The sequence below is a fragment of the Podarcis erhardii genome, assembly GCF_964252035.2.
Source record: "Podarcis erhardii genome assembly, chromosome: 14".
Classification (NCBI taxonomy): domain Eukaryota; kingdom Metazoa; phylum Chordata; class Lepidosauria; order Squamata; family Lacertidae; genus Podarcis; species Podarcis erhardii.
In genome coordinates this window covers 17,726,896-17,750,662 of record NC_138503.1, presented here as the reverse complement: position 1 = coordinate 17,750,662, position 23,767 = coordinate 17,726,896, and the positions used below count along the sequence as shown (strand labels likewise).

The window sequence follows — 23,767 nt, the reverse complement described above, 5'->3', positions numbered from 1 at the left end:
TAAATTCAAGTTTTGAGGAAAATATTTCAGATCTTTCTCTAAGTGACATTTTGCTTTCCCCATATTTAGTTGCCTTCTTGATTTATATGGCTGCCCCGTAGCAGATGTACTCTAGCAAACCAGGGTGGGGTACTGGTTAGAGTGTTGGACCAGGACCTGGGAGATCAGGGTTCAAATCCCCAATCAGTCATGAAGCTTACTCCTTGGAGGAAAAGGTGGGATATAAATGCAGTAATTAAGCCCTTGTGCTTATCTCCTTAAAAAAGCTGGAGGGCCAACCAGGTGGAGATGTCAGTGGCCATCCTGGCAACCAGAGGTCTTCACCTGGTCGCAATTGGAGCTGAGCCAGTCGCAAAAACGCACCTGGCGCCTGGCTAATTTCTAACACTGTTCTGAGGGTAGCAAAGCCCAATTTTGCATAGACGGCACTGCACTAAATGAACCAAGAGTCTGACACTCTATAAGGAAAGGGGTCACGTTCACTGCATGTATGGTGTTAAAGGAAAATATTATGAAAATGATGTATAGATGGTACTTAACTCCTGTAAAATTAGCGAAGATATATCATAATAGTGATAATCTATGCTGGAAATGTAAAGAAAAAGAAGGTACCTTTTATCATATGTGGTGGAACTGCCCCAAGGTGAAAGACTTCTGGGAGAAGATTTATAATGAATTGAAAAAAATGTTGAAATATGCATTTACTAAGAAACCAGAGGCCTTTCTTCTTGGAATAATAGACCTGGAATTGCCCAAGAAAGATGTTAGATTGTTTTTGTATGCCACAACTGCAGCTAGAATTTTGTTAGCTAAGAATTGGAAAACACAAGAAGTCCCAACAGTGGAGGAATGGCAGATGAAAATGATGGACTTTTCGGAGCTAGCCGACCTGACTGGAAGAGTCTGTGAAGGAGGAGTACCAGAAGGAATGGATGAAATTCAAAGACTATTTAGTTAAATATGTTAAGATAACTTAATTGGAAAAACTTGTAAATACCAGATAGGCTTAGGATTAAAATATGTGATGTTAGAGAATAAAATGTTTAAAGTTAAAATGAAAAGAAAGAATGATGTTAAGTGATTAAGTTAATTTTATGTGAAATTTGGTTTTGGAAAACTGTTACAATGATACACACTGAAACTCAGCCAGAGGGATTAGAGGAAGTCGCCTAACAATGTTACGAAGATTGGATTAAGTGCAGTTAAAATTTATGTTTGTTTGTTTGTTTAAATTTTTTGGAAAATCAATAAAAAAATTTGGAGAGAAAAAAGGAGTCTGACTCTCTATAAAGCAGGCTCCTGCGTCCATAAATGGCTCAGGGCAGTTAACCATCGACACAACCTTACTTGAATATATGGGAGGGGAACCATGTTGTTGGCTGAAGAGTAAAACTGGGACCTGCCGGATTGGGAGTTTGACTTTTCTCCCCCTGCATCAAACTCATTTTGCTAAGTCGGCTCTTTCTTTCCCGACTCCCTTGCAGAGATGGCGTCGGACATACCTGGGTCAGTGACGTTGCCGGTGGCGCCAATGGCAGCTGGTCAAGTGAGAATGGCCGGGCCCATGCCTGCTAGAGGAGGAAAGAGACGCTCTGGGTAAGTTGATTTAGTGTGGTAGGCCCTGCCCTGCCCTGTGGGACTCCCCACCAATAGATGTTCGGCAGGAACCATCCCTGCTTTATTAAAAACGCCATTACTTTTTATACAGGCCTTCACAATACAAATTTCTCTTTTTAACCAACCTGTGTTTGCTGATGTTTTTTATTGATGTTTTGTGTTAAATGGATGTTTATGGACAGTTTAATTATATTGCAAACCACCTTGATAGGCTTTATGAAGGTGCAGGTTATACGTATATAAATATTTATGCTTGAAGTAAAGCTGAAAGTTTCTTTCCTACAGAACCCCCCACTTCCTGAACAGCACTGACTTGTTTATTTGGCTGTTTTGTTGGGTTCAGCTAGGTTTTACTCAGGGTAGAACCGTTAAAATTCATGGACCTCTGTATGATTATCATAAAATGGCTGGTTTTATTTATATTTAATTTTTTGTATGTTGCTTTAAACGTTTTGCTTCAATGGTTATTTCAGATGGTTCTTTATAAACTGCTTAGAAGTCTGCTGTCAAGTAAGCGGTATAAAAACTTTGTAAAAAATAAAGTATTATAATAATATATATAATATGTAATTTGTGATATAAGATTGCTTCCAGAGGAACTCTGGGCAGACTATTCTTGCCTTTGAGCCTGAGGCACAATCAATTTTAGGTTTCTAGGTACTAATATTATACACTTTGGGACAACTTTTGGACCTGAAGTTGTTGGGTAGCTTTACTTAACATTTGGTGATCGTTAGGCTAACGAATTTTGATGCACCTTAAAGACCAACTGAGTTAGTTCTAGGTATGAGCTTTCGTGTGCATGCACACTTCTTCAGATACACTGAAACAGAAGTCACCGGACCTTTCTATATAGTGAGAAGGTGGGGAGGGGTATTACTCAGAAGGGTGGTGGGAATGGGTGATTGGCAGATAGCTGCGATGAGCCTGTTGACGACTCTTAACGACTGCAATAGGTCTAACAGGAAAAAGCAAGGGGTGAGAAGGTGAAAAATGGCTTTGTCATGTATAATGAGATAAGAATCCAATGTCTTTGTTCAAACCAGGTCTCTCCATAGTTTTAAGTTTGGTGATAAGTTGCAATTCAGCAGCTTCTCTTTCCAGTCTATTTCTGAAATTCCTTTGTAATAGAACAGCTACTTTGAGATCTTGTATAGAATGTCCTGGGAGATTGAAGTGTTCTCCTACTGGTTTTTCTGTCTTGTGGTTCCTGATGTCGGATTTATGTCCGTTTATTCTTTGGCGTAAGGTCTGGCCTGTTTGTCCAATATAGAGAGCTGAAGGACACTGTTGGCATTTTATGGCATACACAATGTTAGACGATGAGCAATTAAAAAGTCCCGAGATGGTATGTGTGATGTTGTTGGGGCCAGTAATGGTGTTGTCCGGGTGTATGTGGCAGCAAAGTTGGCATCTGGGTTTATTGCAGGCTCTGGTGCCAGTGTCCGTGTTAAGTCTGGTTATAGTATTATTGTGGGTTAGGAGTTGTTTAAGATTGGGGGGCTGTCTGGAGGCAATGAAAGGTCTTCCTCCCAGAGCTTGAGAAAGAGAACTGTCATTGTCCAGGAGAGGTTGTAGATCTCTGATGATGCGTTGTACTGTTTTAACACGGACACTGGCACCAGAGCCTGCAATAAACCCAGATGCCAACTTTGCTGCCACATACACCCGGACAACACCATTACTGGCCCCAACAACATCACACATACCATCTCGGGACTTTTTAATTGCTCATCGTCTAACATTGTGTATGCCATAAAATGCCAACAGTGTCCTTCAGCTCTCTATATTGGACAAACAGGCCAGACCTTACGCCAAAGAATAAACGGACATAAATCCGACATCAGGAACCACAAGACAGAAAAACCAGTAGGAGAACACTTCAATCTCCCAGGACATTCTATACAAGATCTCAAAGTAGCTGTTCTATTACAAAGGAATTTCAGAAATAGACTGGAAAGAGAAGCTGCTGAATTGCAACTTATCACCAAACTTAAAACTATGGAGAGACCTGGTTTGAACAAAGACATTGGATTCTTATCTCATTATACATGACAAAGCCATTTTTCACCTTCTCACCCCTTGCTTTTTCCTGTTAGACCTATTGCAGTCGTTAAGAGTCGTCAACAGGCTCATCGCAGCTATCTGCCAATCACCCATTCCCACCACCCTTCTGAGTAATACCCCTCCCCACCTTCTCACTATATAGAAAGGTCCGGTGACTTCTGTTTCAGTGTATCTGAAGAAGTGTGCATGCACACGAAAGCTCATACCTAGAACTAACTCAGTTGGTCTTTAAGGTGCTACTGGAAGGAATTTTTTTATTTTGTTTTGACCATGGCAGACCAACACGGCTACCTATCTGTAACTGGAATTTTGATGCAACAGTTACGTTGTAGTGATATTATACTTCTTTATTACGCACTATTATTGTAGTACTGCATTTAGACTGGGAGGTATCCAAGTGGCCCTGTTCCCCAAATTAGCTCCGGAGGGTTGGCCCAACCCCCAAAACAGATTTAGGGGTGCATAGGCAGAGGAAGGGAGCGGAAATCCTCATGCTCACAGAACACAGTGGCTAGCACTGCAGTCAACCCACTTTGCAGGGACCATTTTGTGCACAGATGTGTTTGTGGGGAAATGGGGCATATCGGTAAATTAAATATGACCATAGAGTCCAAACATGGACCTTTGCTCTTCCTGGTTGTGAGACAGGAGGGGGAGTGGAGGTTTTGTCCTAGGTGAGAACTGGGGTGTGAGTCACGTTTTATTGTCGTCTTCTTTGTCTCCTTGTGGGTGTTGTTGTTTTTTTAATTTAATTTTTTCCCCCAACAACCAAACACAGTGAAACCCTCCAGGTGGCTGATACTTTAGGTATGCATAATCAATAACAACATATTCAAATCAACCATGTGTACAATTTTATATATGTTAACACTCCTCCATCCACAAGGTTTATTTAACTTTTAACATTTTAATTGCCCCAAATTGTTCAAACCTACCCAAATAATTCAATATCTTCTCAAACCAGACCTCCTTTTTCTCACTGATCTTAAACCCTTTCATTCTGTGTATCTTCACAGTTAGATATTCTAAAATTATAATATTATTCAGTTTTTTCCTCTATTGGTTCACCCCTAGCTCTTCTGCATTTTTCCAATTACTCGCTATAACCTGTGTGGCTGCGGTTACCATCAATTTTACCCATTTACATTCCTCTTTTGTTTTTAACCCGGTGCTACTCAGACTAATAAGAACCATTAATTTAGATAATCCCACCTTCCTACCCACAATTCCCAATATTTCTATACCAATCTGTTTCCAAAATTCATTAACTAACGGACAATCCCACCACATATGACTGTACGTTCCCATCACTCTTGTGGGTGTTCTTCCTGGTGTTCCCCTCTGCTGTATGTCTATAGTTTTTGTGGGTGCATCAGTGAAGCTATGTGTCTTGGTCAGGGTTGGGAGGGGTTATGGGAGTGGGGCAGCCATCCCTGTGGTAGGCAGGGGCGTAGGAAGGGGGACAGTGGGGGCAGTCTGCCCTAGGTGCCCTCACTGAGGGGGGTGACATTTGGTGTTCTGCCTGCCTGTGACTCCCAAGCATATCCTGAGCCGTGGAATCCCCCCTTTCCCCCTTAGTTTTGACAGCTTGGGGGAGGCTTGGTAGTTGTGGGCTGGTGCTGCCCCAAATGTTTGCCATTGGTGGCTCGCTCCGCCCCCGGCTGCAGGGCGCACACGCCGCTCCGGACTCCCAAGCGGCTATCCCACGCCTGGGAGGGCATCCTCTGCGCCACGCCCCCCTCGGGAGTGCGCCCACCCTGGGCAGCGCAAGCATGTGATCTGCCCTTGGTGGTAGGGGGAGATTTGGAGGTAGAGGAAGATATACAGGGGAAGGAGGAGGGTTAGTGACATCAAAGCCCTTGTCCGCTCTGCTTCTCCAGCTGTATTTGAGAATCTGGGGGCGCTGGTCAGCCTCCCTGGCCTGGTTGTCGTTGTTGCTAAATGCCAGGTCTGTCCAGAATAAAACTTCGATAGTGTGCGGCATGTATAACTGAGACTTGGCTAACAAAAACCATTCTTTAATGTTTTAAAAGGCATTGATTCAATAACACAGAGAAGCTATGCAGGTGAAAGAAATTTGCACCATTTATGCTGGTTTTACCACTCTTAGGAAGGGGCAAAATGGCATGGAAGGCTCTGATGGGAAAATGCTGTGGCTTTTGAGCTTTCCACCAGGGACCTCCCATACTAATTGAAGGATGCATCTTTAAACCACAAGGGCCAGGTACCTGGTGTCTCTGTGTGTTTTAAATCATTGCTTAGGTTCTCCTCTTATTCTGTACATTCACTCAGACATGACGTCATCCAGGCATTCCTGGCTTCCTTCTCTCCTCCCAGCCTATCTGTAGGAAGTGTGTTTTCATGGGGAAGCTTTCAAATGTGCAAGTCTCCACCTGCAGCCTAGAGATGGAACTGGCCCGAAGAAAGCTTTCATCTCTTGACTGTGTACCAAGAGATGGAACTCTTTCCTTAAATGTCTTTAAATTTCACTCAAGTGACATTTTAAACAAGTTTTTCCTGCCCTCTCATATGATATTGAAGAGAACTTTCTAATAGATTCCTCTCATCCTTGCATCAGTTTACTGTTAATCCTGCACATGCCTACTTGAAAGTAGGTCCCATTGAGTTCAACAGGGTTTGCTCCCAGGTAAGTAAGTACCGGTATATATTACTGCAATCCAAAAGGCTTTGTTTGCTTTTTTTAAAAAAAACTAGCTTGCATTTTTCTTATATTTAAGACATCTAGCAGCTTGGAACTGAAAAATTCAAATTAATATAATTATTTCTCTGGTTTTTGGTCAGTCCTTTCGCAATGGGCAATTAGTGTATGAAATGGGAAAGAGAATTATTCCTTCATTTTGAACAGTTCCATTTTTAAAAAGGACCTGCCCCTCTCTCTCCCTCCTCTCTCTCTCTCTCTCTCTCTCTCTCTCTCTCTCTCTCTCTCTCTCTCTCTCCCTTGTGTACTTTGGAAAACAAAACGAAAGAAATGTCTTTCTCTGCAGTGATACCATTTGTCTTCTTAGAATTACTTCTGCCGCTGGTGTGGGGTGTGCAATTTACTCGCTCTGGCTAGGGGATCTCATCTGATGTGGTCAAGTGAGATAGGAATTGCATTTCACACACCATGTACTACGATCCTAAAGGTTAATAGCCCAGTCTTTAAAACATAATGGAACGCACCCCACTGGTGCAAACATAGCTTCTGTTGGGATGGAATTTTGAGAATCTATCTGGATTAGTGATTTGGTATGTTCTGGGGTGTGTCTCAGTTTCCCCCAGGGCAAAAATGAGGTGTAGAGCTTGTTAACTCCACCTCCTCAAAGGCATGCACAGCCTCTGATAATGCGTCCTGAAACATTTCCCACCGGCCTCAAATCCTTTGCTATGCCTTGTACAAGTGTTCCTCAAAATACAGTGGTACCTTGGTTTACAAACTTAATCCATTCCGGAAGTTCGTTCTTAAACCAAAGCGTTCTTAAACCAAGGTGTGCTTTCCCATATCAGCGGGGGACTCAATTTACAAATGGAACACACTCAACAGGAAGCGGAACATGGTCTGCTTCCAAGGCAAAGTTCACAAACCAAAACGCCTACTTCTGGGTTTGCAGCGTTCTTAATCCAAGTTGTTCATAAACTAAGCTGTTCTTAAACCAAGGTACCACTGTACATTGTCAAATGAGAGAAAATTCAAAGAGCAGCAATAAAAGCAATCAATGAGTTGAAAGCCAAAAGATAGCGAGGAATAAATTATAAGGCCTAAAAATAAAGCACATATGTAAATATGAGTTTTAAAAGCTTTTAGATTGCCCTGCTCAGTATTTTGTTTCAGTGATTTGTTCTAGCACATTGTTGGGATTTCATTGTGTTTTGATGTTATATTCATTTGGTTTTTAGTTTGTGATTGCATGATTGCATGATTGTAATCCATGTGAACTGCTTATTCGGTTTTATTTATTAAATTTATTAGTTGATTTTTCTTGCCAAAGGCAACACAAAGCAACTTACAACCCTGAGAGGGTTGGGAGGGTGGCAGTTTGCTAAAACACTCTCTGAAGCGCTTCCCACCCTCCTTAAATTGCCGTTCCAGCAGCATTTAATTGAAGGAGAGGGGCTCAGAGAGCAGGTTGTTGAACAACTCTCCTTCTGCTGGGATAGTGCAGTCGGTAGACCCTTAATCTCAGGGTTATGGGTTGGGCAAAAGATTTCTGCATTGCAGGGAGTTGGACTAGCTAACCTCGTGGTCCCTTCCAACTCAACAGTTCTGATTTCTAAACATCGCTTCTTCCCCAGCAGGTCGCTTGGACTGCCTGCCACCCACGCCACTTTCCCACTCACCAGGCTGCTGTTCTGTCTTCACCCTGTAGTTGGGATAGCCGCCTGTTTATTATAATTTTTTAAAAAAATTAATATAGAGAGAAAACCCCTTACGAATAATTGTCTCCTAATTTCTAACATTTCTCCTAAAACACACGTTCTTGTATGCAGCTTTGCTGAACGTACCCTTTATTGCAAGCAGTTTCTCCCAATTTAATGAATTTTGGTTCTGGTTTTTCTTGGTAAAATTTTTCGCTCTATAAGATGCACCAGACCACAAGACGCACCTAGTTTTTGGAGGAGGAAAACAAGAAAAAAACATTCTGAATCTCAGAAGCCAGAACAGCAAGAGGGATCGCTGCGCAGCGAAAGCAGCAATCCCTCTTGCTGTTCTGACTTCTGGGATAGCTGCGCAGCCTGCATTCGCTCCATAAGATGCGCACACATTTCCCCTTACTTTTTAGGAGGGGAAAAGTGAGTCTTATAGAGCAAAAAATATGGTAAATCTTAGGCACACACTTTCCCCCCGATATGCACTTTTTAACACACATTTTATGGCTGGAGAATTGCATCACAAAACGTAGAGAACTGCACATTTCCCCAATTAGAGTACTGAATTTCAAGAGACCATTTGGCCACCACTCTCTGTGCTTGTTCTTTATGGAGGAAGCATCAAATATCTCAGCCATTCTTAAAATGCATTATACATTTTGCACTAAACTTTCCCACCTTGTGTTTTGTTGAGGAAATATAAATGGATAGATCTAGATTCTTCCTGGTAAATAAATGACATACAGTGAAATATAATTGATGTAAGGAGGATATTGGAGATGAAAATATACGATACTGTGAATATGATGGTTGAAGACCTTCAAAGAAGCAGACGTGCTGTCTCAGTTTGACTTAAAATTATATTGGGTTGGCTCATATGCCAAACAAATTTCACTTTTCAGTTTGCCAAACTGGCCACTGGATGTCACTATTTCTTCACCAATACATGTTCAGCCACAGCTCCCACCGAGGAATTAAAAGGCTTTTTTGAAAGAATTTGATTTGATGCAGAGAGTGTCATTTTCTCTCTCTGTCAAGGAAAATATAAATGAAGGCATTGCAAACTGTGAGCATGATCCTAGTTGAAGTTTCAAGTACTTAAAGGCAGTATAAATCATTGTGTGGTAAAGGTTAGAGTGTTGGACAAGGACCAGGAGACCAGGGTGCAAATCCCAACTCAGCCATGAAACTCACTGGGTGACCTTGGACCAATTACTTTCTCTTAGCCTAGCCTACCTCAATGGGTTGTTGTTAGGATGAAATGGGGGGAAGGAGAACCATGTACACCGCCTCGAGTTCCTGGGGGGGAGGGGGTTTAGAAAATAATAATAATAATAATAATAATAATAATAATAATAATAATAATAATAATAATAAGGTAAAGGGACCCATGACCATTAGATCCAGTTGTGGCCGACTCTGGGGTTGTGGCGCTCACCTCACTTTATTGGCCGAGGGAGCCGGCGTACAGCTTCCAGGTCATGTGGCCAGCAGGACTAAGCCGCTTCTGGCGAACCAGAGCAGCACACGGAAACGCCGTTTACCTTCCCGCCGGAGTGGTACCTATTTATCTACTTGCACTTTGACGTGCTTTCGAACTGCTAGGTTGGCAGGAGCAGGGATCGAGCAACGGGAGCTCACCCCGTTGCAGGGATTCGAACCGCCGACCTTCTGATCAGCAAGTTTAATCCACAGCGCCACCCGCATCCCTCATAATAATAATAATAATATGTTTTTATTTGTACCCCACCCTCCCTGGCTGGAGCCGGGCTCAGAGCAGCTAACATCATAGAAATAATACAATATGAATTTAAAATGAATGGTGAATTTAAAAAATAAACCGGGGTAGCATAAGTCCTAAGACAACCTCCACCAACCACTTCAGACATTTTGGACCGCGACTCTTATCAGCTATGCAGACTGGGGCTGATGGGAGGGAGTTATAGTTTTCAAGCCCCTGGAGGGCACCAGGTCACGAAGGCTGGCCTAAGCGTTCCTCGCTCGTATCTCGTGGGTTTTGGATTCTGATCTCCACATGGCTGCGAATGTTTCCCTGCAATTATAAAACCGCCCTGCATTCTGGGAGTTATGTCTGTTCTTAAACCCTTTAGAATCCATAGGAGGCAAAAAAAGAAGGGTACAGATGTCAAAGTTTTATTTTGGGTTCTTGGAGTTCTTCCACGAAAAGTTAAAGATATTCCAGACGGTGACTAGAGAGCAGAACAAGAGTTCATTGAGGAAGATTGAGGAAAGCTGTGGGCAAAGAAACTGGTCCAGGAGTTGAGAGTTGGGCCCAGAACTCCCTGAGAAAGATGCTCTGGGGACCACACTGGTCATGTGCTCCTGCCCAGAGCGCCTTGGACTTCCCAAGCGTCTAGGCAGAGCCAAACTCTAGGTGGGAGCTACTGACCAGCTTTCTAGCACTTTCTTCCTCCTTCCTTATGGGAGGTGGAAAGCAGGAACTAAGGAAACATGGGAAGGTCATAGGTGGTCTTAGAATCCTCTTTTTGGAAACTGGGCTGGGCTGAGGTAGAATGATTCCTTTACATGGCCATGCAGTATCTGTTTCAAATTAGTTCATTAAAATGTGGCATTTGGATAGGGCTGCTAATCAAATCTAGCCCAGTCTGTTCTTTCCTTTTCCTTCCTTCCTTCCTTCCTTCCTTCCTTCCTTCCTTCCTTCCTTCCTTCCTTCCTTCCTTAAGGAAGCAGCACTAGCAAACAGAAAAGGGGGGGAAAGTGTTTTCAATATAAAAAAACGGAAACAGGCCACATTGAAGCCGTTGTTTTTTTAAAATCAGAATGACTCATACAGAAAACTTACCATTTTTTCTTTCCCCCCAGGATGGAATTTGATGATGAAGATGGTGAAGGACCCAGCAAATTTTCAAGGTGAGGTTTTTAGTTTTTTTAGGGTTCCAAAAAGGGACGTGTTAGTGGAGGTAGCAAACAAACTTGGCTTATTGGTCTGTCGGGGTTGTTGCTGAAATTTATTACACTTAATAATAGGGCTGCCAATTGAAGATGTCATCGCAAGTTTTAATCCTTCAGTTCTACATAAATTTACAAGTGAGGAAAGAATGCAGCCAGGGCCATGCTTCTGTGATAGATCATCTGTTGTGCATGTGGATGATCCTAGCTGGATGAACTAATAGTCTGAATTATTGTATTTTAATCTTTTGTTGGAAGCCACCTAGAGCTTCCCCAGCCAGATGGGCAGAATATAAATAAATAAATCATATTTATTTATTTATTTATTTATGCATGCATAAATACATACACAGCTTATAATTGTCAATCTCATTTAGGCACCTCTTTGGACATAAGGACTGCTTATATCAATCTATATTTTTGAATTAGAATTAAAGGAGTATTCTCGTTGTTAATGTCCACTGGCAATGTTTTCATCTGTCAAATCATTTTAAAAAAACTTACTAGTTAAAACAATTTAAGTGGTACCTCGGTTTAAGAACTGTCCAGTTTAAGAACGATTCAGTTTACAAATTCTGCAAAACTGGAAATAGTGTCCCAGTTTGAGAACTTTACCTCAGTCTAAGAACGGAATCTGAACGGTGGAAGGGCACCAATGGCCAGAGGCCTCATTAGGAAACGAACACCTCAGTTTAAGAACAGTTTTGGTTTAAGAACGGACTTCTGGAACAGAATAAGTTCATAAACCGAGGTACCACTGTAATAATTTATTCAGCATCACAGCCCTATTTTTATTTCATTAGAGAATTTTATACCTCTCCAATTTCAAGAAAGAAGAGCTCAGTGTAGTAGGTTTATTTGGATATAATTTTCCTATGCTTTGGCAACCTACAGTGCTGCAGTGTATTGAAAGTAAATCAGAATGACCAGGCGTTGTCTTCTGTAATATGTCAAACTTTGTAAGCTTTTATTACTGTAGTTTTACTGCACTGTCATCGCACAACCTGAGACAGCAGTTTCTCTTGAAATGAATGGAATGACAAAGGAGCATTTATCTTAACAGCTTCCCAGGAGCCCTTAGATCCATCAGCTGCATGCAGCGTTAACAACCTCTTGGCTGCTATTTTTCAGGCTCAAGTTTTTGCATTGCTCAGTGAGTCTAATTGCAGCATCATGGCAAAATTCAAAATGTTCTCGATTTCCACCCAGACACCCCCGACCAGTGGGCGTGAAAAGCAAATTTGAATGCAAATATGGGCTCCCTTAATGGAACGAGAAATGCCATCGAAGTGTTGAAGCTACTGCAAAGGCATATACAGTGGTACCTCAGGTTAAGTACATAATTTGTTCTGGAGGGCCGTACTTAACCTGAAACTGTTCTTAACCTGAAGCACCACTTTAGCTAATGGGCCTCCTGCTGCCGCCGCGCCGCCAAAGCACGATTTCTGTTCTCATCCTGAAGCAAAGTTCTTAACCTGAAGCATTATTTCTGGGTTAGCGGAGTCTGTAACCTGAAGCATATGTAACCTGAAGCATATGTAACCTGAGGTACTACTGTACATGGTCGCACTAGCCAGGCATGGCAAAACTTGGCCCTCCATATGTTTTGGGACTACAATTCCCATCATCCCTGACCACTGGTCCTGTTAGCTAGGGATGGTGGGAGTTGTAGTCCCAGAACATCTGGAAGGCCAAGTTTGGCCATGCCTGCACTAGAGGAAGGAGTGTGTGAATCTGAGACTGTGCACACAACACTAAACAGTGGTTTGCCATTACGTTTTGAAGCAAGACAATTGTAAGATTGCCAGATGTGTTAACAACAACAACAGTAATTTATTTATACCCCGCCCATCTGGCTGAACGTGAGTACATGGTGATAACTTTGTCATGCCTGTCCTCTGGAACCCTATTTATTTATTATGTTGTTGTTGTTTTCTTTTACAGGTATGATGATCAAATCTCTGGGGATAAGGAAAAATACTCAAGGTAGGCGTTGAGAGAACAGTGAGGGACAAGCCTGTCTTATAACAGAACCAAGCTTCTCAGTGAAAAATAAAGTTGTGAACAAAAACAAGCTAAAAACTCATCTAGCAACACGGATAACTGCCAGAGCATATATTGGAACGTTAACAATTATAATAAACAGTCAGAAGATAATGGTTGTAAAAAAGCTGGGATAAATAGGGGGACATTTGGGAAAGGTCTGGCGCTCAGCTGTAGAACTATTGCTATGCATGCAGAAAGTCCCATGGTCCAGTTCCTGGTAGCTCAGTTGGTTAGAGCATGGTGCTGATAATGCCAAGGTTGCAGGTTCGATCCCCGTATGGGACAGCTGCATATTCCTGCATTGTAGGGGGTTGGACTAGATGATCCTCAGTTTCCCATCCAATTCTATGATTCTCATGGTATGGCTGGGAGTGAACCCTGTCTGGAATCCTGGAGAGGAGCTACCAGTCAGTGTAGACAATGCTGAGCTAGATGCACCAGTTGTGTTCTATGCTGACCAAGGATCTCACTTACGGCCATCCAGTAAGTGAATAGCTGGCCTTGCATCTTGCAAACCACTGTCTAGACCCGGCTAAGCAATTTTCGGGAGGCAAAATGATTTTAACACTAAAGGCAGCGCGTAGGAAACTGTGCATGGAACCATGGGCGTTGTGTCTGGGATCTGCAGCAAAGACGTCACTGCAATATCTAAATGTGTCTGTGCTTTCAGAAGGCGGGCTCTGGGAGATCTCTGCTACCGAGGGAAGGGTAAAGAGGAAGGGCTGTAGTTCCGTGGCAGAGCCAGAAGGCCCCTGGTTCAATCCCCAATGGGTTGGACTCTGAGAGAGATCTGTTTGGAACCCTGGAAAGCCATTGCCACGCATTTTAGATAGTATAGTGCTTGATGGACCAGTAGTCTGACTTGTTCCTTTGTTGAGGCATCACTCAATGCTCGGATGCCATCGATGCAAACAAGTGGTCTTGTTCTGCAGAAGGGTTTTGGTGAGAGGAAACTTATGGGATGTGGGTGGCGCTGTGGGTTAAACCACAGAGCCTAGGACTTGCCAATCAGAAGGTCGGTGGTTCGAATCCCTGCAACGGGGTGAGCTCCCATTGTTTGGTCCCAGCTCCTGCCTACCTAGCAGTTCGAAAGCACGTCAAAGTGCAAGTAGATAAATAGGTACCACTCCAGCGGAAAGGTAAACAGCGTTTCCGTGTGCTACTCTGGTTTGTGAGAAGCGGCTTAGTCATGCCAATAAAGCGAGATGAGCGCTGCAACCCCAGAGTCAGTCACGACTGGACCTAATGGTCAGGGGTCCCTTTACCTTTTTAACTTATCATGCATGCAGGGCATTTAAATTCAGGTATACCAAGAGACTAATACCTCTCTGATACCTCTCACAACTCTCTCTCCCACACTCGGCTCACATCTCCCCACCCCACAGGTACCCATTTCAGCATAATGCACCAATGCCCTCTGTAATATATGTTCTGAAGGCAATAAAAACATATATATTTATAGAAAATTTCTATTTGAACTCTCTTGTTCTCCCTGGAGGGATTCTATGTTTAAAATCTGGCAGAAATTCTGGAATACATTTTATCCTTTCCTCCCCATTTTATAGCTGCCCCTCACTTAAGTTATTGGAACAAAATGCAAAAAATGTTTTTCAGCCATTTTAGAGTAACCCCCCCCCCCAATATTATTGGTCCTGCCTCTCTCCTGCAAAGACCTTGCGATCCAATGCATTTATCAACAAGATACAAGTTTGAACATCATAACCTGCGTGGCTCTGGGCACGTGGCCATTTTGTGTGGTGGCACAAAAAGCGCAAAATGTGTGATTAGGTGCAGAATTGTACTTCCTGAGAAAGGGCCACGCCTGAATAAACCTTGCAAGCCGAAGGGGTGATGAGATAAAGATTTCCAGTCTTGCTTAGGTTGCCTGGAGTTTCACCACTTTCCATAATTTCCTGTCCCCTCCCTGTGATCTGCAAAACTAGAATGGATTATGCAACTAAAATATAAATAAACTCTGCTCAGTTGTATAATTTATGCATGTTGCAGAATTTGACTTTTTCTATTGCATAATTTATTTATTTTTCATTTGGGCTATTTTGATACTTCTTAATCACTCAATTTCTTATCTGGGTTGTCTGGGAGCAGTTAAAAATAGCATGGAGTTCACTTTGCTTGGAACATAATATTTCTTTCAACTGATAGAAGGTTTCGCTGGACAGATTGGCTCAGGTATGGGGAGTCCTATTTATAAGTGTTTCAAAGCTTCATTTTCAAGCTTTGTAACCCTACAGCTCTCTTTGAAACTATTGGTTCCCTTCTCTCCCCACCAGCTCAGATTGGTTACGTGACCCAAGTGTTCACCAATTTATTGTCTCAATGTCGAGCTCCGTGTTTACTTCAAGGCACGCATGGAGCTCCCCGGCCTGCAGAGACCCACACCATTCACTTCAGTGGAGGAGGAAGATCTGCCCATACAAAGAAATGTGAACGTGGATCTACTTCCTCCATTAAAAAAAACAGGCTTTGTGGACAGGGGGGCTCCATCCGTGCTCCTGTGCCTGTAAGAAATCACTAGGCTTGGGGTTGCTTGCCTTAGTTTTCCCAAAAATGCAAAACGGAAGACAAAAAAATGCTTTACCTTGCTATGCACTTTGAAAGTCCCTGAGTGAAACGTGCCCCGATAAATTTTGTTTTCTACCAACATGGCATGGCTGGGACAGGCTGGGACATTGACCTGTGATGTAGGGGCGGGAGGTGCAATGAATCTCTCCCTCTTGGTGGAAATTGGACCACCCATTGCCAAAGGTCCCTTTGGTCCCCAAACCATTGCTTATTTTTGTAAGAATGGATGGCAGCCGTAAGAAGGCTGTAACACGGTGGTGGTGAACCTATGACCCTCCACAATTCCATCATCCCTGACCGTTGGTCATAATGTTTGGGGCTCATGAGCTGAAATCTGGTACCACCTGGAGGACCACAGGTTCCCCATCCCTGCTGTACCAGGATAAATGCAGGGCCATCACTGGGATGGTGCTAAAGCTGCCTCAACCTGGTATCTTCCAGATGTTGTTGGATTCCAACCAGCCCAGCCGGCATGGTAAGAGGGGTTTGGGAGCTGTAGTCCACCAACATCTGCAGGACACCTGGTGGGGAAAAGGTGCCCTAGCCTAGGGTTGCCCAAACTTGGGTCTCCAGCTGTTTTGGACTCCACCTCTAATCATCCCTAGCTAGCTGGAACAGTGGCCAGGGATGATGGGAATAACTCGAGACCCAAGATTGGGAAGCTCTGCCCTGGCCCATAGAACATATTTGGAACCCCTAAGAATGGACCCCCCGACACTCTCCATAGCCTTGTCCTTTTGGTTCTCCATCTCTTGGCCGTGCTAGAGTGTGACACAACCCTCCTACGTGCTCTGACTATTGTAACGATTTCCAAGCACTGCATCTTTTACCGACAGCATCTCGCTTTCTCTCTCGGTTTGCTCCTTCTTATGTGCGTTTAGGGAGAACCATAGTGAGATCGAGAGACGCAGGAGGAACAAGATGACCCAGTACATCACCGAGCTCTCTGACATGGTGCCCACCTGCAGCGCCTTGGCGCGCAAACCTGACAAGCTGACCATTCTCCGCATGGCAGTGTCACACATGAAGTCCATGAGGGGCACTGGGAACAAATCTACCGATGGAGCATATAAGCCTTCCTTCCTCACTGAGCAGGTGGGTGGCTTTCTTTGGGAAAAAAGGCCGTGGCCCTGAACAAAGGGGTGGGAGCCTTCAGTGCAGTTTCACACTCACGGCAGCAAGCATCTGTTTGCCACCAACGGAGAAGCACAGTCAAAGCTTGCCCCACTTTGACTGCACTTCCCGGACGGGATGGCAGATCTAGACTTGTTGTGCAGTGGGTGGAAACTGCCCTTCGAACCCCTGTGCCTTTCAATCTCCAGTCTACTAGTCTTTCTGTCTACTAGTGTGATGCAGATTATTGCCATGCTTGGGGGTGGTGTGATACAAAACACACAGCTGCCACGGAAAATGTCAGCCATGGACTGTATGTGGTGTAGCGCTAAGTTCAAACTTAGTGGTTTACCTCGGCTGGTGTGAAATGTTTTAAGCTAGCGGAATGTCATTGTGCAAGAGAATGCCGGTAGTTTCGTTGCGAAATATATTGTGCAATCTGTTGCGCAGCAAGTTTCCGTGTGTGCACCTGTTGCATTTGGTTCCCCTGTTGCTCAGTGTTGAAATTCACCCGTCTGCTTGTGAATGAGCCCTTGCACTAGCAGAGAACATTAGATACAGGCCCGTATGCCCCCAGGTCTCTTCTGTATGGTATTATTCGTGGCATGGCATGCCTTGGTTTCCTTGCTCCATGGAATTGTATTTGAGGGAGCGGGGGGAGAGAAGTCTACATCACTGCTATGTTGCATTTCGAGGCGATTTGTACAAATTAACAAAGGGGTGATCATGCTTGGAGTATAGTAGGTTCCAACTCCTGGGAGAGCTGACTGGCTGGTTATAGGGCCATTGCCTTGTGTTGTAGACTTCTGTGAGGCTGAGTATACTGTGAGGGGCTCCTTCTCTTGAGTCAGAGGATGGTGCCAGGGTGGATCCTGAATAAGGTACTGGGAGTTCTCCCCACAAGGAAGTTGCCTGAATCTCATTAGAGGGGTCATGAGAATGTGTAGCCCCAGACTTGCACTTCCTGGTCTGGCTGCATGTGCATAAAACATCTTAGTCTGCATTAAAAACATAAGGTAGAATGAAGCGGACTTCATGTGCACATGGGACTTACCACACCTGCTCCACAGTTGTGGAATACTCCCTTCCTCTGCAGACACATGTCAGCATTTTCAGAAGCACCATAAAAAAAACTTTGTCGTTGCGGTGAGCTTTTGGTTGCTGTGGGTTGAGCTCGAATGAGTGCCACCCTTTTCGTATTAGTTTTAGTTTTGTTAGCAATATTGTGTTACCACTAGTTTTGGGAAATGGCTTCTTGTATAGTTAAGTCTTTGGTTGTATACTTCAGAGGTTTTCAAACGTTTTTGAGTCCATGGCTCCCTTGACCAGCTTTCTGCAGCACCCCTGTGGGGCTCAGGAGCCCAGTTCTGCCACCCATTACGTGCAGAGCTGGTAGCCACTCACCCTTTTTCAAACACCCTTCCTTGTGGAGGGTTCCCTCAGCCTCCTCTCCCCTCTCCTTGGGAATCCTCTAGGCAGCCACAGCTGCCTCCCCCCAGTCTCTGAGCTGCCCCACCCACCCCAAAGAGAGCTGCCTCCTCACGCTGCCCCCACAGGGCCCTGGGATGCACCCCCGGGCCATCCCCAGAGGCACCATTCCTTGGTAGCTTGTAGCCAGGGCTGCTGCAACAAACAGCTGTGCAAGCCTTTGGGAGGCAGAGACACAAGAGGGCATCAGGGGAAGGAGGGAAGGAAAGAGGGATAGAGGCTGGTGTTGACTGCGGCACCCCTGACCATCATTCAAAGTACCCCAGGGTGCCAGGCACACTGGTTGAAAACCACTGGTATACTTCTTCATCCGTTGAGATCAGTAAGGTAAGCCAAACATATATGTGACTTCATCTGTGGCCCAGAGTTATCTTCCCTTCATTTGATCCAAATGAGAAGATTGTATATGTGTAAAAAGTGGGCGTTGGGGATGCCACAGGTAAGACTAACCTTAGTTCCAGATTTGCACATAATTACAAACTGTGGTTAGCTGGAGACAAAAGCTTATGACTTCCTTACAGAAGGGGAGGGAGGGGGAGCTCATACATGTAACACTAAACCATGGTTTCGCAGAGGGACAGGGAACCCATGGCCCACCAGATGTTGCTTATATTGTATCCTTTGACTTTTGTGAGGCCATGGATCCATCATCCATACATTTGAAATGTGACTTGATATCCTGACTTGCTATTGTTGTTGCTATTGTTATTAGTATTATTATTAATTTCATTTCCACACAGCTTTATTTTTTAAAGAAAAAAATCCCTAAGCTGTTTACAGCACAGTAAATTTCCATAAGCACAGCTGCTGTGTTGGGTTCCTCTGTTTATCCACATTAATACTTGTCCTTGCGAAAGTGGACAGGGAATATTGAATGCATCCCAGTGAACAGGAATGACAGACTGAATGTGAGTAAAAGAAAGCAATTCACTAAACTACTGCAGTTTTATCCAAATACATTGTCCGACAAAAGCCGGCCTTTGCTAATGGAAATGAATGCAGTATTGAAAAGAAGTAACACAAAAATAATTATGCACGCCTGTTAAAAATTGCTTTTCCTTTATTTAGGCTTGGTCCCTAAATTACTTGTTTCTTCTCCTTTTCTTGGCAAGGAACTGAAACACCTCATCCTTGAAGCTGCAGATGGCTTCCTCTTTGTTGTTGCTGCTGAGACAGGCCGAGTGATCTATGTGTCTGATTCTGTCACTCCTGTTCTCAACCAGCCCCAGTCAGAGTGGTTTGGAAGCACTCTCTATGAACAGGTTCACCCCGATGACGTGGAAAAGCTGAGGGAGCAGCTCTGCACATCCGAGAACTCAATGACAGGTCAGCTGTTTCCTTGAGCTGTGCACCTATCGCTTGGCATTCAGGACAGAACTTTTTCTTTTCTTTTCAAGCAGTATAAAGTTTTTGGCTGTTTTCTGTGTGATATTCCAGTGTGCTCTGGCATCTTTGCTTTGAATGTTGCCGATTTTTGAAGGGAATTTTCAAACGTTCCTTGGGCACTGTTCACAAAATGGCGGCCGTGAGGCTGTAGCCTGGCACAAAGAGGCTGCCACATAGCAGAAAAGAAGACTGGGTCAGAAAAATGTTATGGTCATCTCCCCCTCCACATCGAAATGCCCCAACCAGTAATCCAACAGGCCTGATGGTCAGGTTCTTGAGTAGGTGAGGCAAGTCTGCTCATCATGTTCTCTCATTGACAAGTTGCTCAAGTCAAGGAAACAACCTTGGGATAGTTGTTATACAAGGCCATCAAGGTTTTCCTCCTATTGGTTTCTGCAGTCAGCTGTGGTTGGTAACCAAAGCTGATGACCACCATTTCTTAGTTAGGATAAAATGGAAAACTATGGCCGAGGCTTCCTGATTTAATTGCTGCATGTGTATAGGCACTCCATGTGTAAAAAAAAAAGGTTTGTGCATTATCTCTGCTTATTAAGCCGAGATATTATCGTCTGAACCAGCTTGTTCATACTTTTAGAGAAAGAAAATGCTAAAAATTGCCACTTTTCTTTGGAAGAAAAAGCAGGTGCAGGGCCCTGATCCAGAGCATGCCTGTTTCAAGGTGTGACTATAAATTGAACATATAGTTCCGCTGCCCCACACACTACCCTTTGGCCACTGTTGCTGCTCACAATGGGCGTAGGCAGGGGGGTGGCCGCCCCCCATCAAATAAATAAATAAAAATACTTAACTAAGGTTCTTCCCCTCCTAACATGAAGCCTCCCCCCCCCCCCAATAAATCATGGCTATGCCCATGCTTCTTGACTTCATCTCTCTGCTGTCTTCCTCATTCTGAAAATTTAGATAATTGGCTACTTGGGTTTCTCATCTCCCTCCCCTGCCTCCCTCTCTGGCTACGATCAGTCTCCATCTTTGCTGATATAACCACATTTTATTTCTAAATAAGCAAGTTTTAAGCAAGTTGTTTTGTGGGATTGTTCTTTTTTTCTTTTTAAGTGTGAATAATCTAATGTATTGTTTGCCCTTAAGAAGGGGGACAAGATAGGTATTTTCTTCTGTGGTTTTAACGGGAAATTCAGGTCAAGGAGGACAAAGGAGCAGTCTGACATTTTCTTTCTGTTGGTTTAATGCTGATGTAGGTAGTTTATAATGGTTATCCTTTTTCTCTTAGCCACTGTCTCAAGTTTATTTTGGCTGCTGCCTTCCCATCGACTTGGCTCCGTGACTGAATTTCCATCTAATTGTGTTTGTGTGTGTGTGAGAGAGAGTGTGTTTTTGTCTTTCTAGATCTGTGTACATGCTTTTCATTTTATGATTCCATATTCTGTTTATGGGTTTAACTTCCTTTTCCTTATGATTGTGACCTTGAACTTAGTCTGTTTTTGCTGTAAAAAAATTCTTTCAGGCAGTTATAAAAGGGCTTGAAAAGATCTAATTCTTGGCAATTCAGATTCACATGTGGCTCTGGCAGTGTAAGCGTTCCTGCTCTTCCCTATGCTGTATATCTTAACACAGTCTTCGGTTTTCTTCTGTGCTTCTGTTTGTTTTATTTATTACATTATTTCCCTCAGAGAGCTTAAAGACGTTTACGTAGTCCACATCATTCTCATATTGTCTTTGCAACAAGCCTTCCAGGTAGGGTAGGCTGAGAGAGAGAATGGCTTGGCCCAAGGTCACTTCATGACAAGGTTTGAAACCTGGGTCTGCCCAGTCCTAACCCTTCACTCTAACCATTGCACCACACTGACTCCCCATCCATGTTGTGTACCACAGGCTGTCTACAATGATATATCACCAGCAAAACATCGCAATGTCTGAAATAAGGACGGAGCTATGTCGAGGTGTTGGCTGGCTTCATGGTTTGTCCCACATTGTGTTTTTTGCATAGCACACACATCAAGATTTGCAAAATACTGCCAGGTCAAAAACTGAAATTGATATCATGATAATGGACTTCAAATGGGTTTTGGACGATATATCGCCCAGCCCTAGCATATTCCTGCATTGCAGGGGTTTGGACTAGATTATCCTCTGGGTCCCTTCCAACTCTATGTTTCTGTGAGAGAGATGTGGAGGGCCACATTTCTCCCCCAGGCCTGAGGTTTCCCATCCATGTTGCAGATTGTGCTGGTCCCTCACTGCATCATCCCTGATCTATGCCATGCTGGCTGGAGCTAATGGGAATGGTTGTCTTAACAACAAGTGGAGGACGATAGGTTCCCCACTCCTAAATTATTTGTTGTTGTTTTTGGCTGTTTTCTGTTGTTGTTGTTTAGTCGTTTAGTCGTGTCCCCATGGACCAGAGCACACCAGGCACTCCTGTCTTCCACTGCCTCCCGCGGTTTGGTCAAACTCATGCTGGTAGCTTAGAGAACACTGTCCAACCATCTCATCCTCTGTTGTCCCCTTCTCCTTGTGCCCTCCATCTTTCCCAACATCAGGGTCTTTTCCAGGGAGTCTTCTCTTCTCATGAGGTGGCCAAAGTATTGGAGCCTCAGCTTCAGGATCTGACCTTCCAGTGAGCACTCAGGGCTGATTTCCTTAAGAATGGAGAGGTTTGTTCTTTCAGTCCATGGGACTCTCAAGAGTCTCCTGCAGCACCATAATTCAAAAGCATCAATTCTTCGGCGATCAGCCTTCTTTATGGTCCAGCTTTCACTTCCATACATCACTACTGGGAAAACCATAGCTTTTACTATATGGACCTTTGTTGGCAAGGTGATGTCTCTACTTTTTAAGATGCTGTCTAGGTTTAGAAACTCCTAAATTAGAGTTTCTAAATTCCCCTTTCAAAGCCTTCTGAGCTTGTGCCCATCACCACACCATGTGGTAGAGCATCACAAGCATCTCCTCGTTTCCGATCAAATTGTCCTTCATGGATGGAGAAATCTGACCTTACACTGAGTCAGGTCACTGGACCATCTAGCTCAGTGTGCTCTACAGCTGGCTGGCAGCAGCTCTCCAGGGTTTCAGAGAGGCGTCTCTCCCAGCCCTACCTGGAGATGCCTGGGATTGAACCCGGGACCTTCTGCATGCAAAGCGGAAGCTCTGCCACTAAGCTATGGCCCATTCCCTTTAGCTTCCATCTACTCAGGAAGTAGGTTTTGTTGGGAGCACAGTGGAAACGACCTACTTGTCTTTTGGGGCCCTGTCCATCACACATGATGTCCACTTAAGCTTTGCACTGCAGTTGTCCAGAGAGAATGGAACCGTGTTCCAGCATGCTCTCGTGGGCTAAAGTGGCCGGTTTGGGGAAACTGCTGAAACATTCAAATGGGTAGTATAAGCAACTGTTTCATTTTCTACTTCTATGGTTTGGCAAGCTGTGGGAGAGCAGTGGGGTTAACGATATCAAATGAAATGGTTTGGGGAGGGACGGAAGGGAGAGCTACGTGGGTGCCTGGACTCGGAACTTTGGCAAACCATTTGGGCAGCCCCTGGGCCTTTCTCATACTTTTTATTCCCCAGGGAAACTAGTTTTTGTACTGACGGAAAGGTCAGCAGAAGCCTTGAAAGAAGAGCATGTTGTTGTGTAGCCAGCTGTTTTGTTTTGCTTTTGCCTTTTTTTTTTTTCTTTCCTTACTTACACACACACACACACACACACACACACACACACACACACAAGTCCTGTTCTCCACAGGCTGCCGGAAACTTGAATGTGCTCAAAGGCTTCTCCGTGACTGGCAGCTATTCAGGATATAAAGGCCATTCAGGGAACCAACTGGGTTCAGTTTTTGGTTTTCTTCTGCCTGCAGCAGTGCTTTTGACGTGGAACCTGAGAAGGCATGTCCCAAGTGCTGTAAGAATGGAACTGTTGGTTATTTTATTTACAGTCTTGCTCTACCACTTTGCTATGGCCCTTCTCCTGAACCTTAGACATTTTGCTTCCAATGAAGGAATCCTGCCCATGAACAATGGTCTTTCCCTTAAGCCAGTACCCTGAGCCTTTTTTCAGATCCTCAGCAAGGGGAGAACAGTTTGTAAGGCTTGGAGAGATAATATATGTGAAGCACGTTAAGGCGGGTAGCATAGCTCAGAAGTGAAACGCGTTTCTGTGTGTTCCGGATGTGTTTATTTAAGGAATTCT

At 44.0% G+C, this 23,767-nt stretch overlaps 1 protein-coding gene across 4 annotated transcripts in view; it reads left to right on the top strand.

Moving 5' to 3' along the window:
* Positions 1-23,767, top strand: part of ARNT2 (aryl hydrocarbon receptor nuclear translocator 2) — a 155,010-nt gene that overhangs the window by 33,173 nt on the left and 98,070 nt on the right. For all 4 annotated transcript variants that reach the window (XM_081838933.1, XM_081838932.1, XM_081838934.1 and 1 more), the window contains exons 2-5: positions 1,485-1,596; positions 10,897-10,944; positions 16,494-16,707; positions 19,326-19,539. In XM_081838933.1, the coding sequence (XP_081695059.1) occupies positions 1,485-1,596; positions 10,897-10,944; positions 16,494-16,707; positions 19,326-19,539 (588 nt within the window). The remainder of the gene's footprint in view (positions 1-1,484; positions 1,597-10,896; positions 10,945-16,493; positions 16,708-19,325; positions 19,540-23,767) is intronic.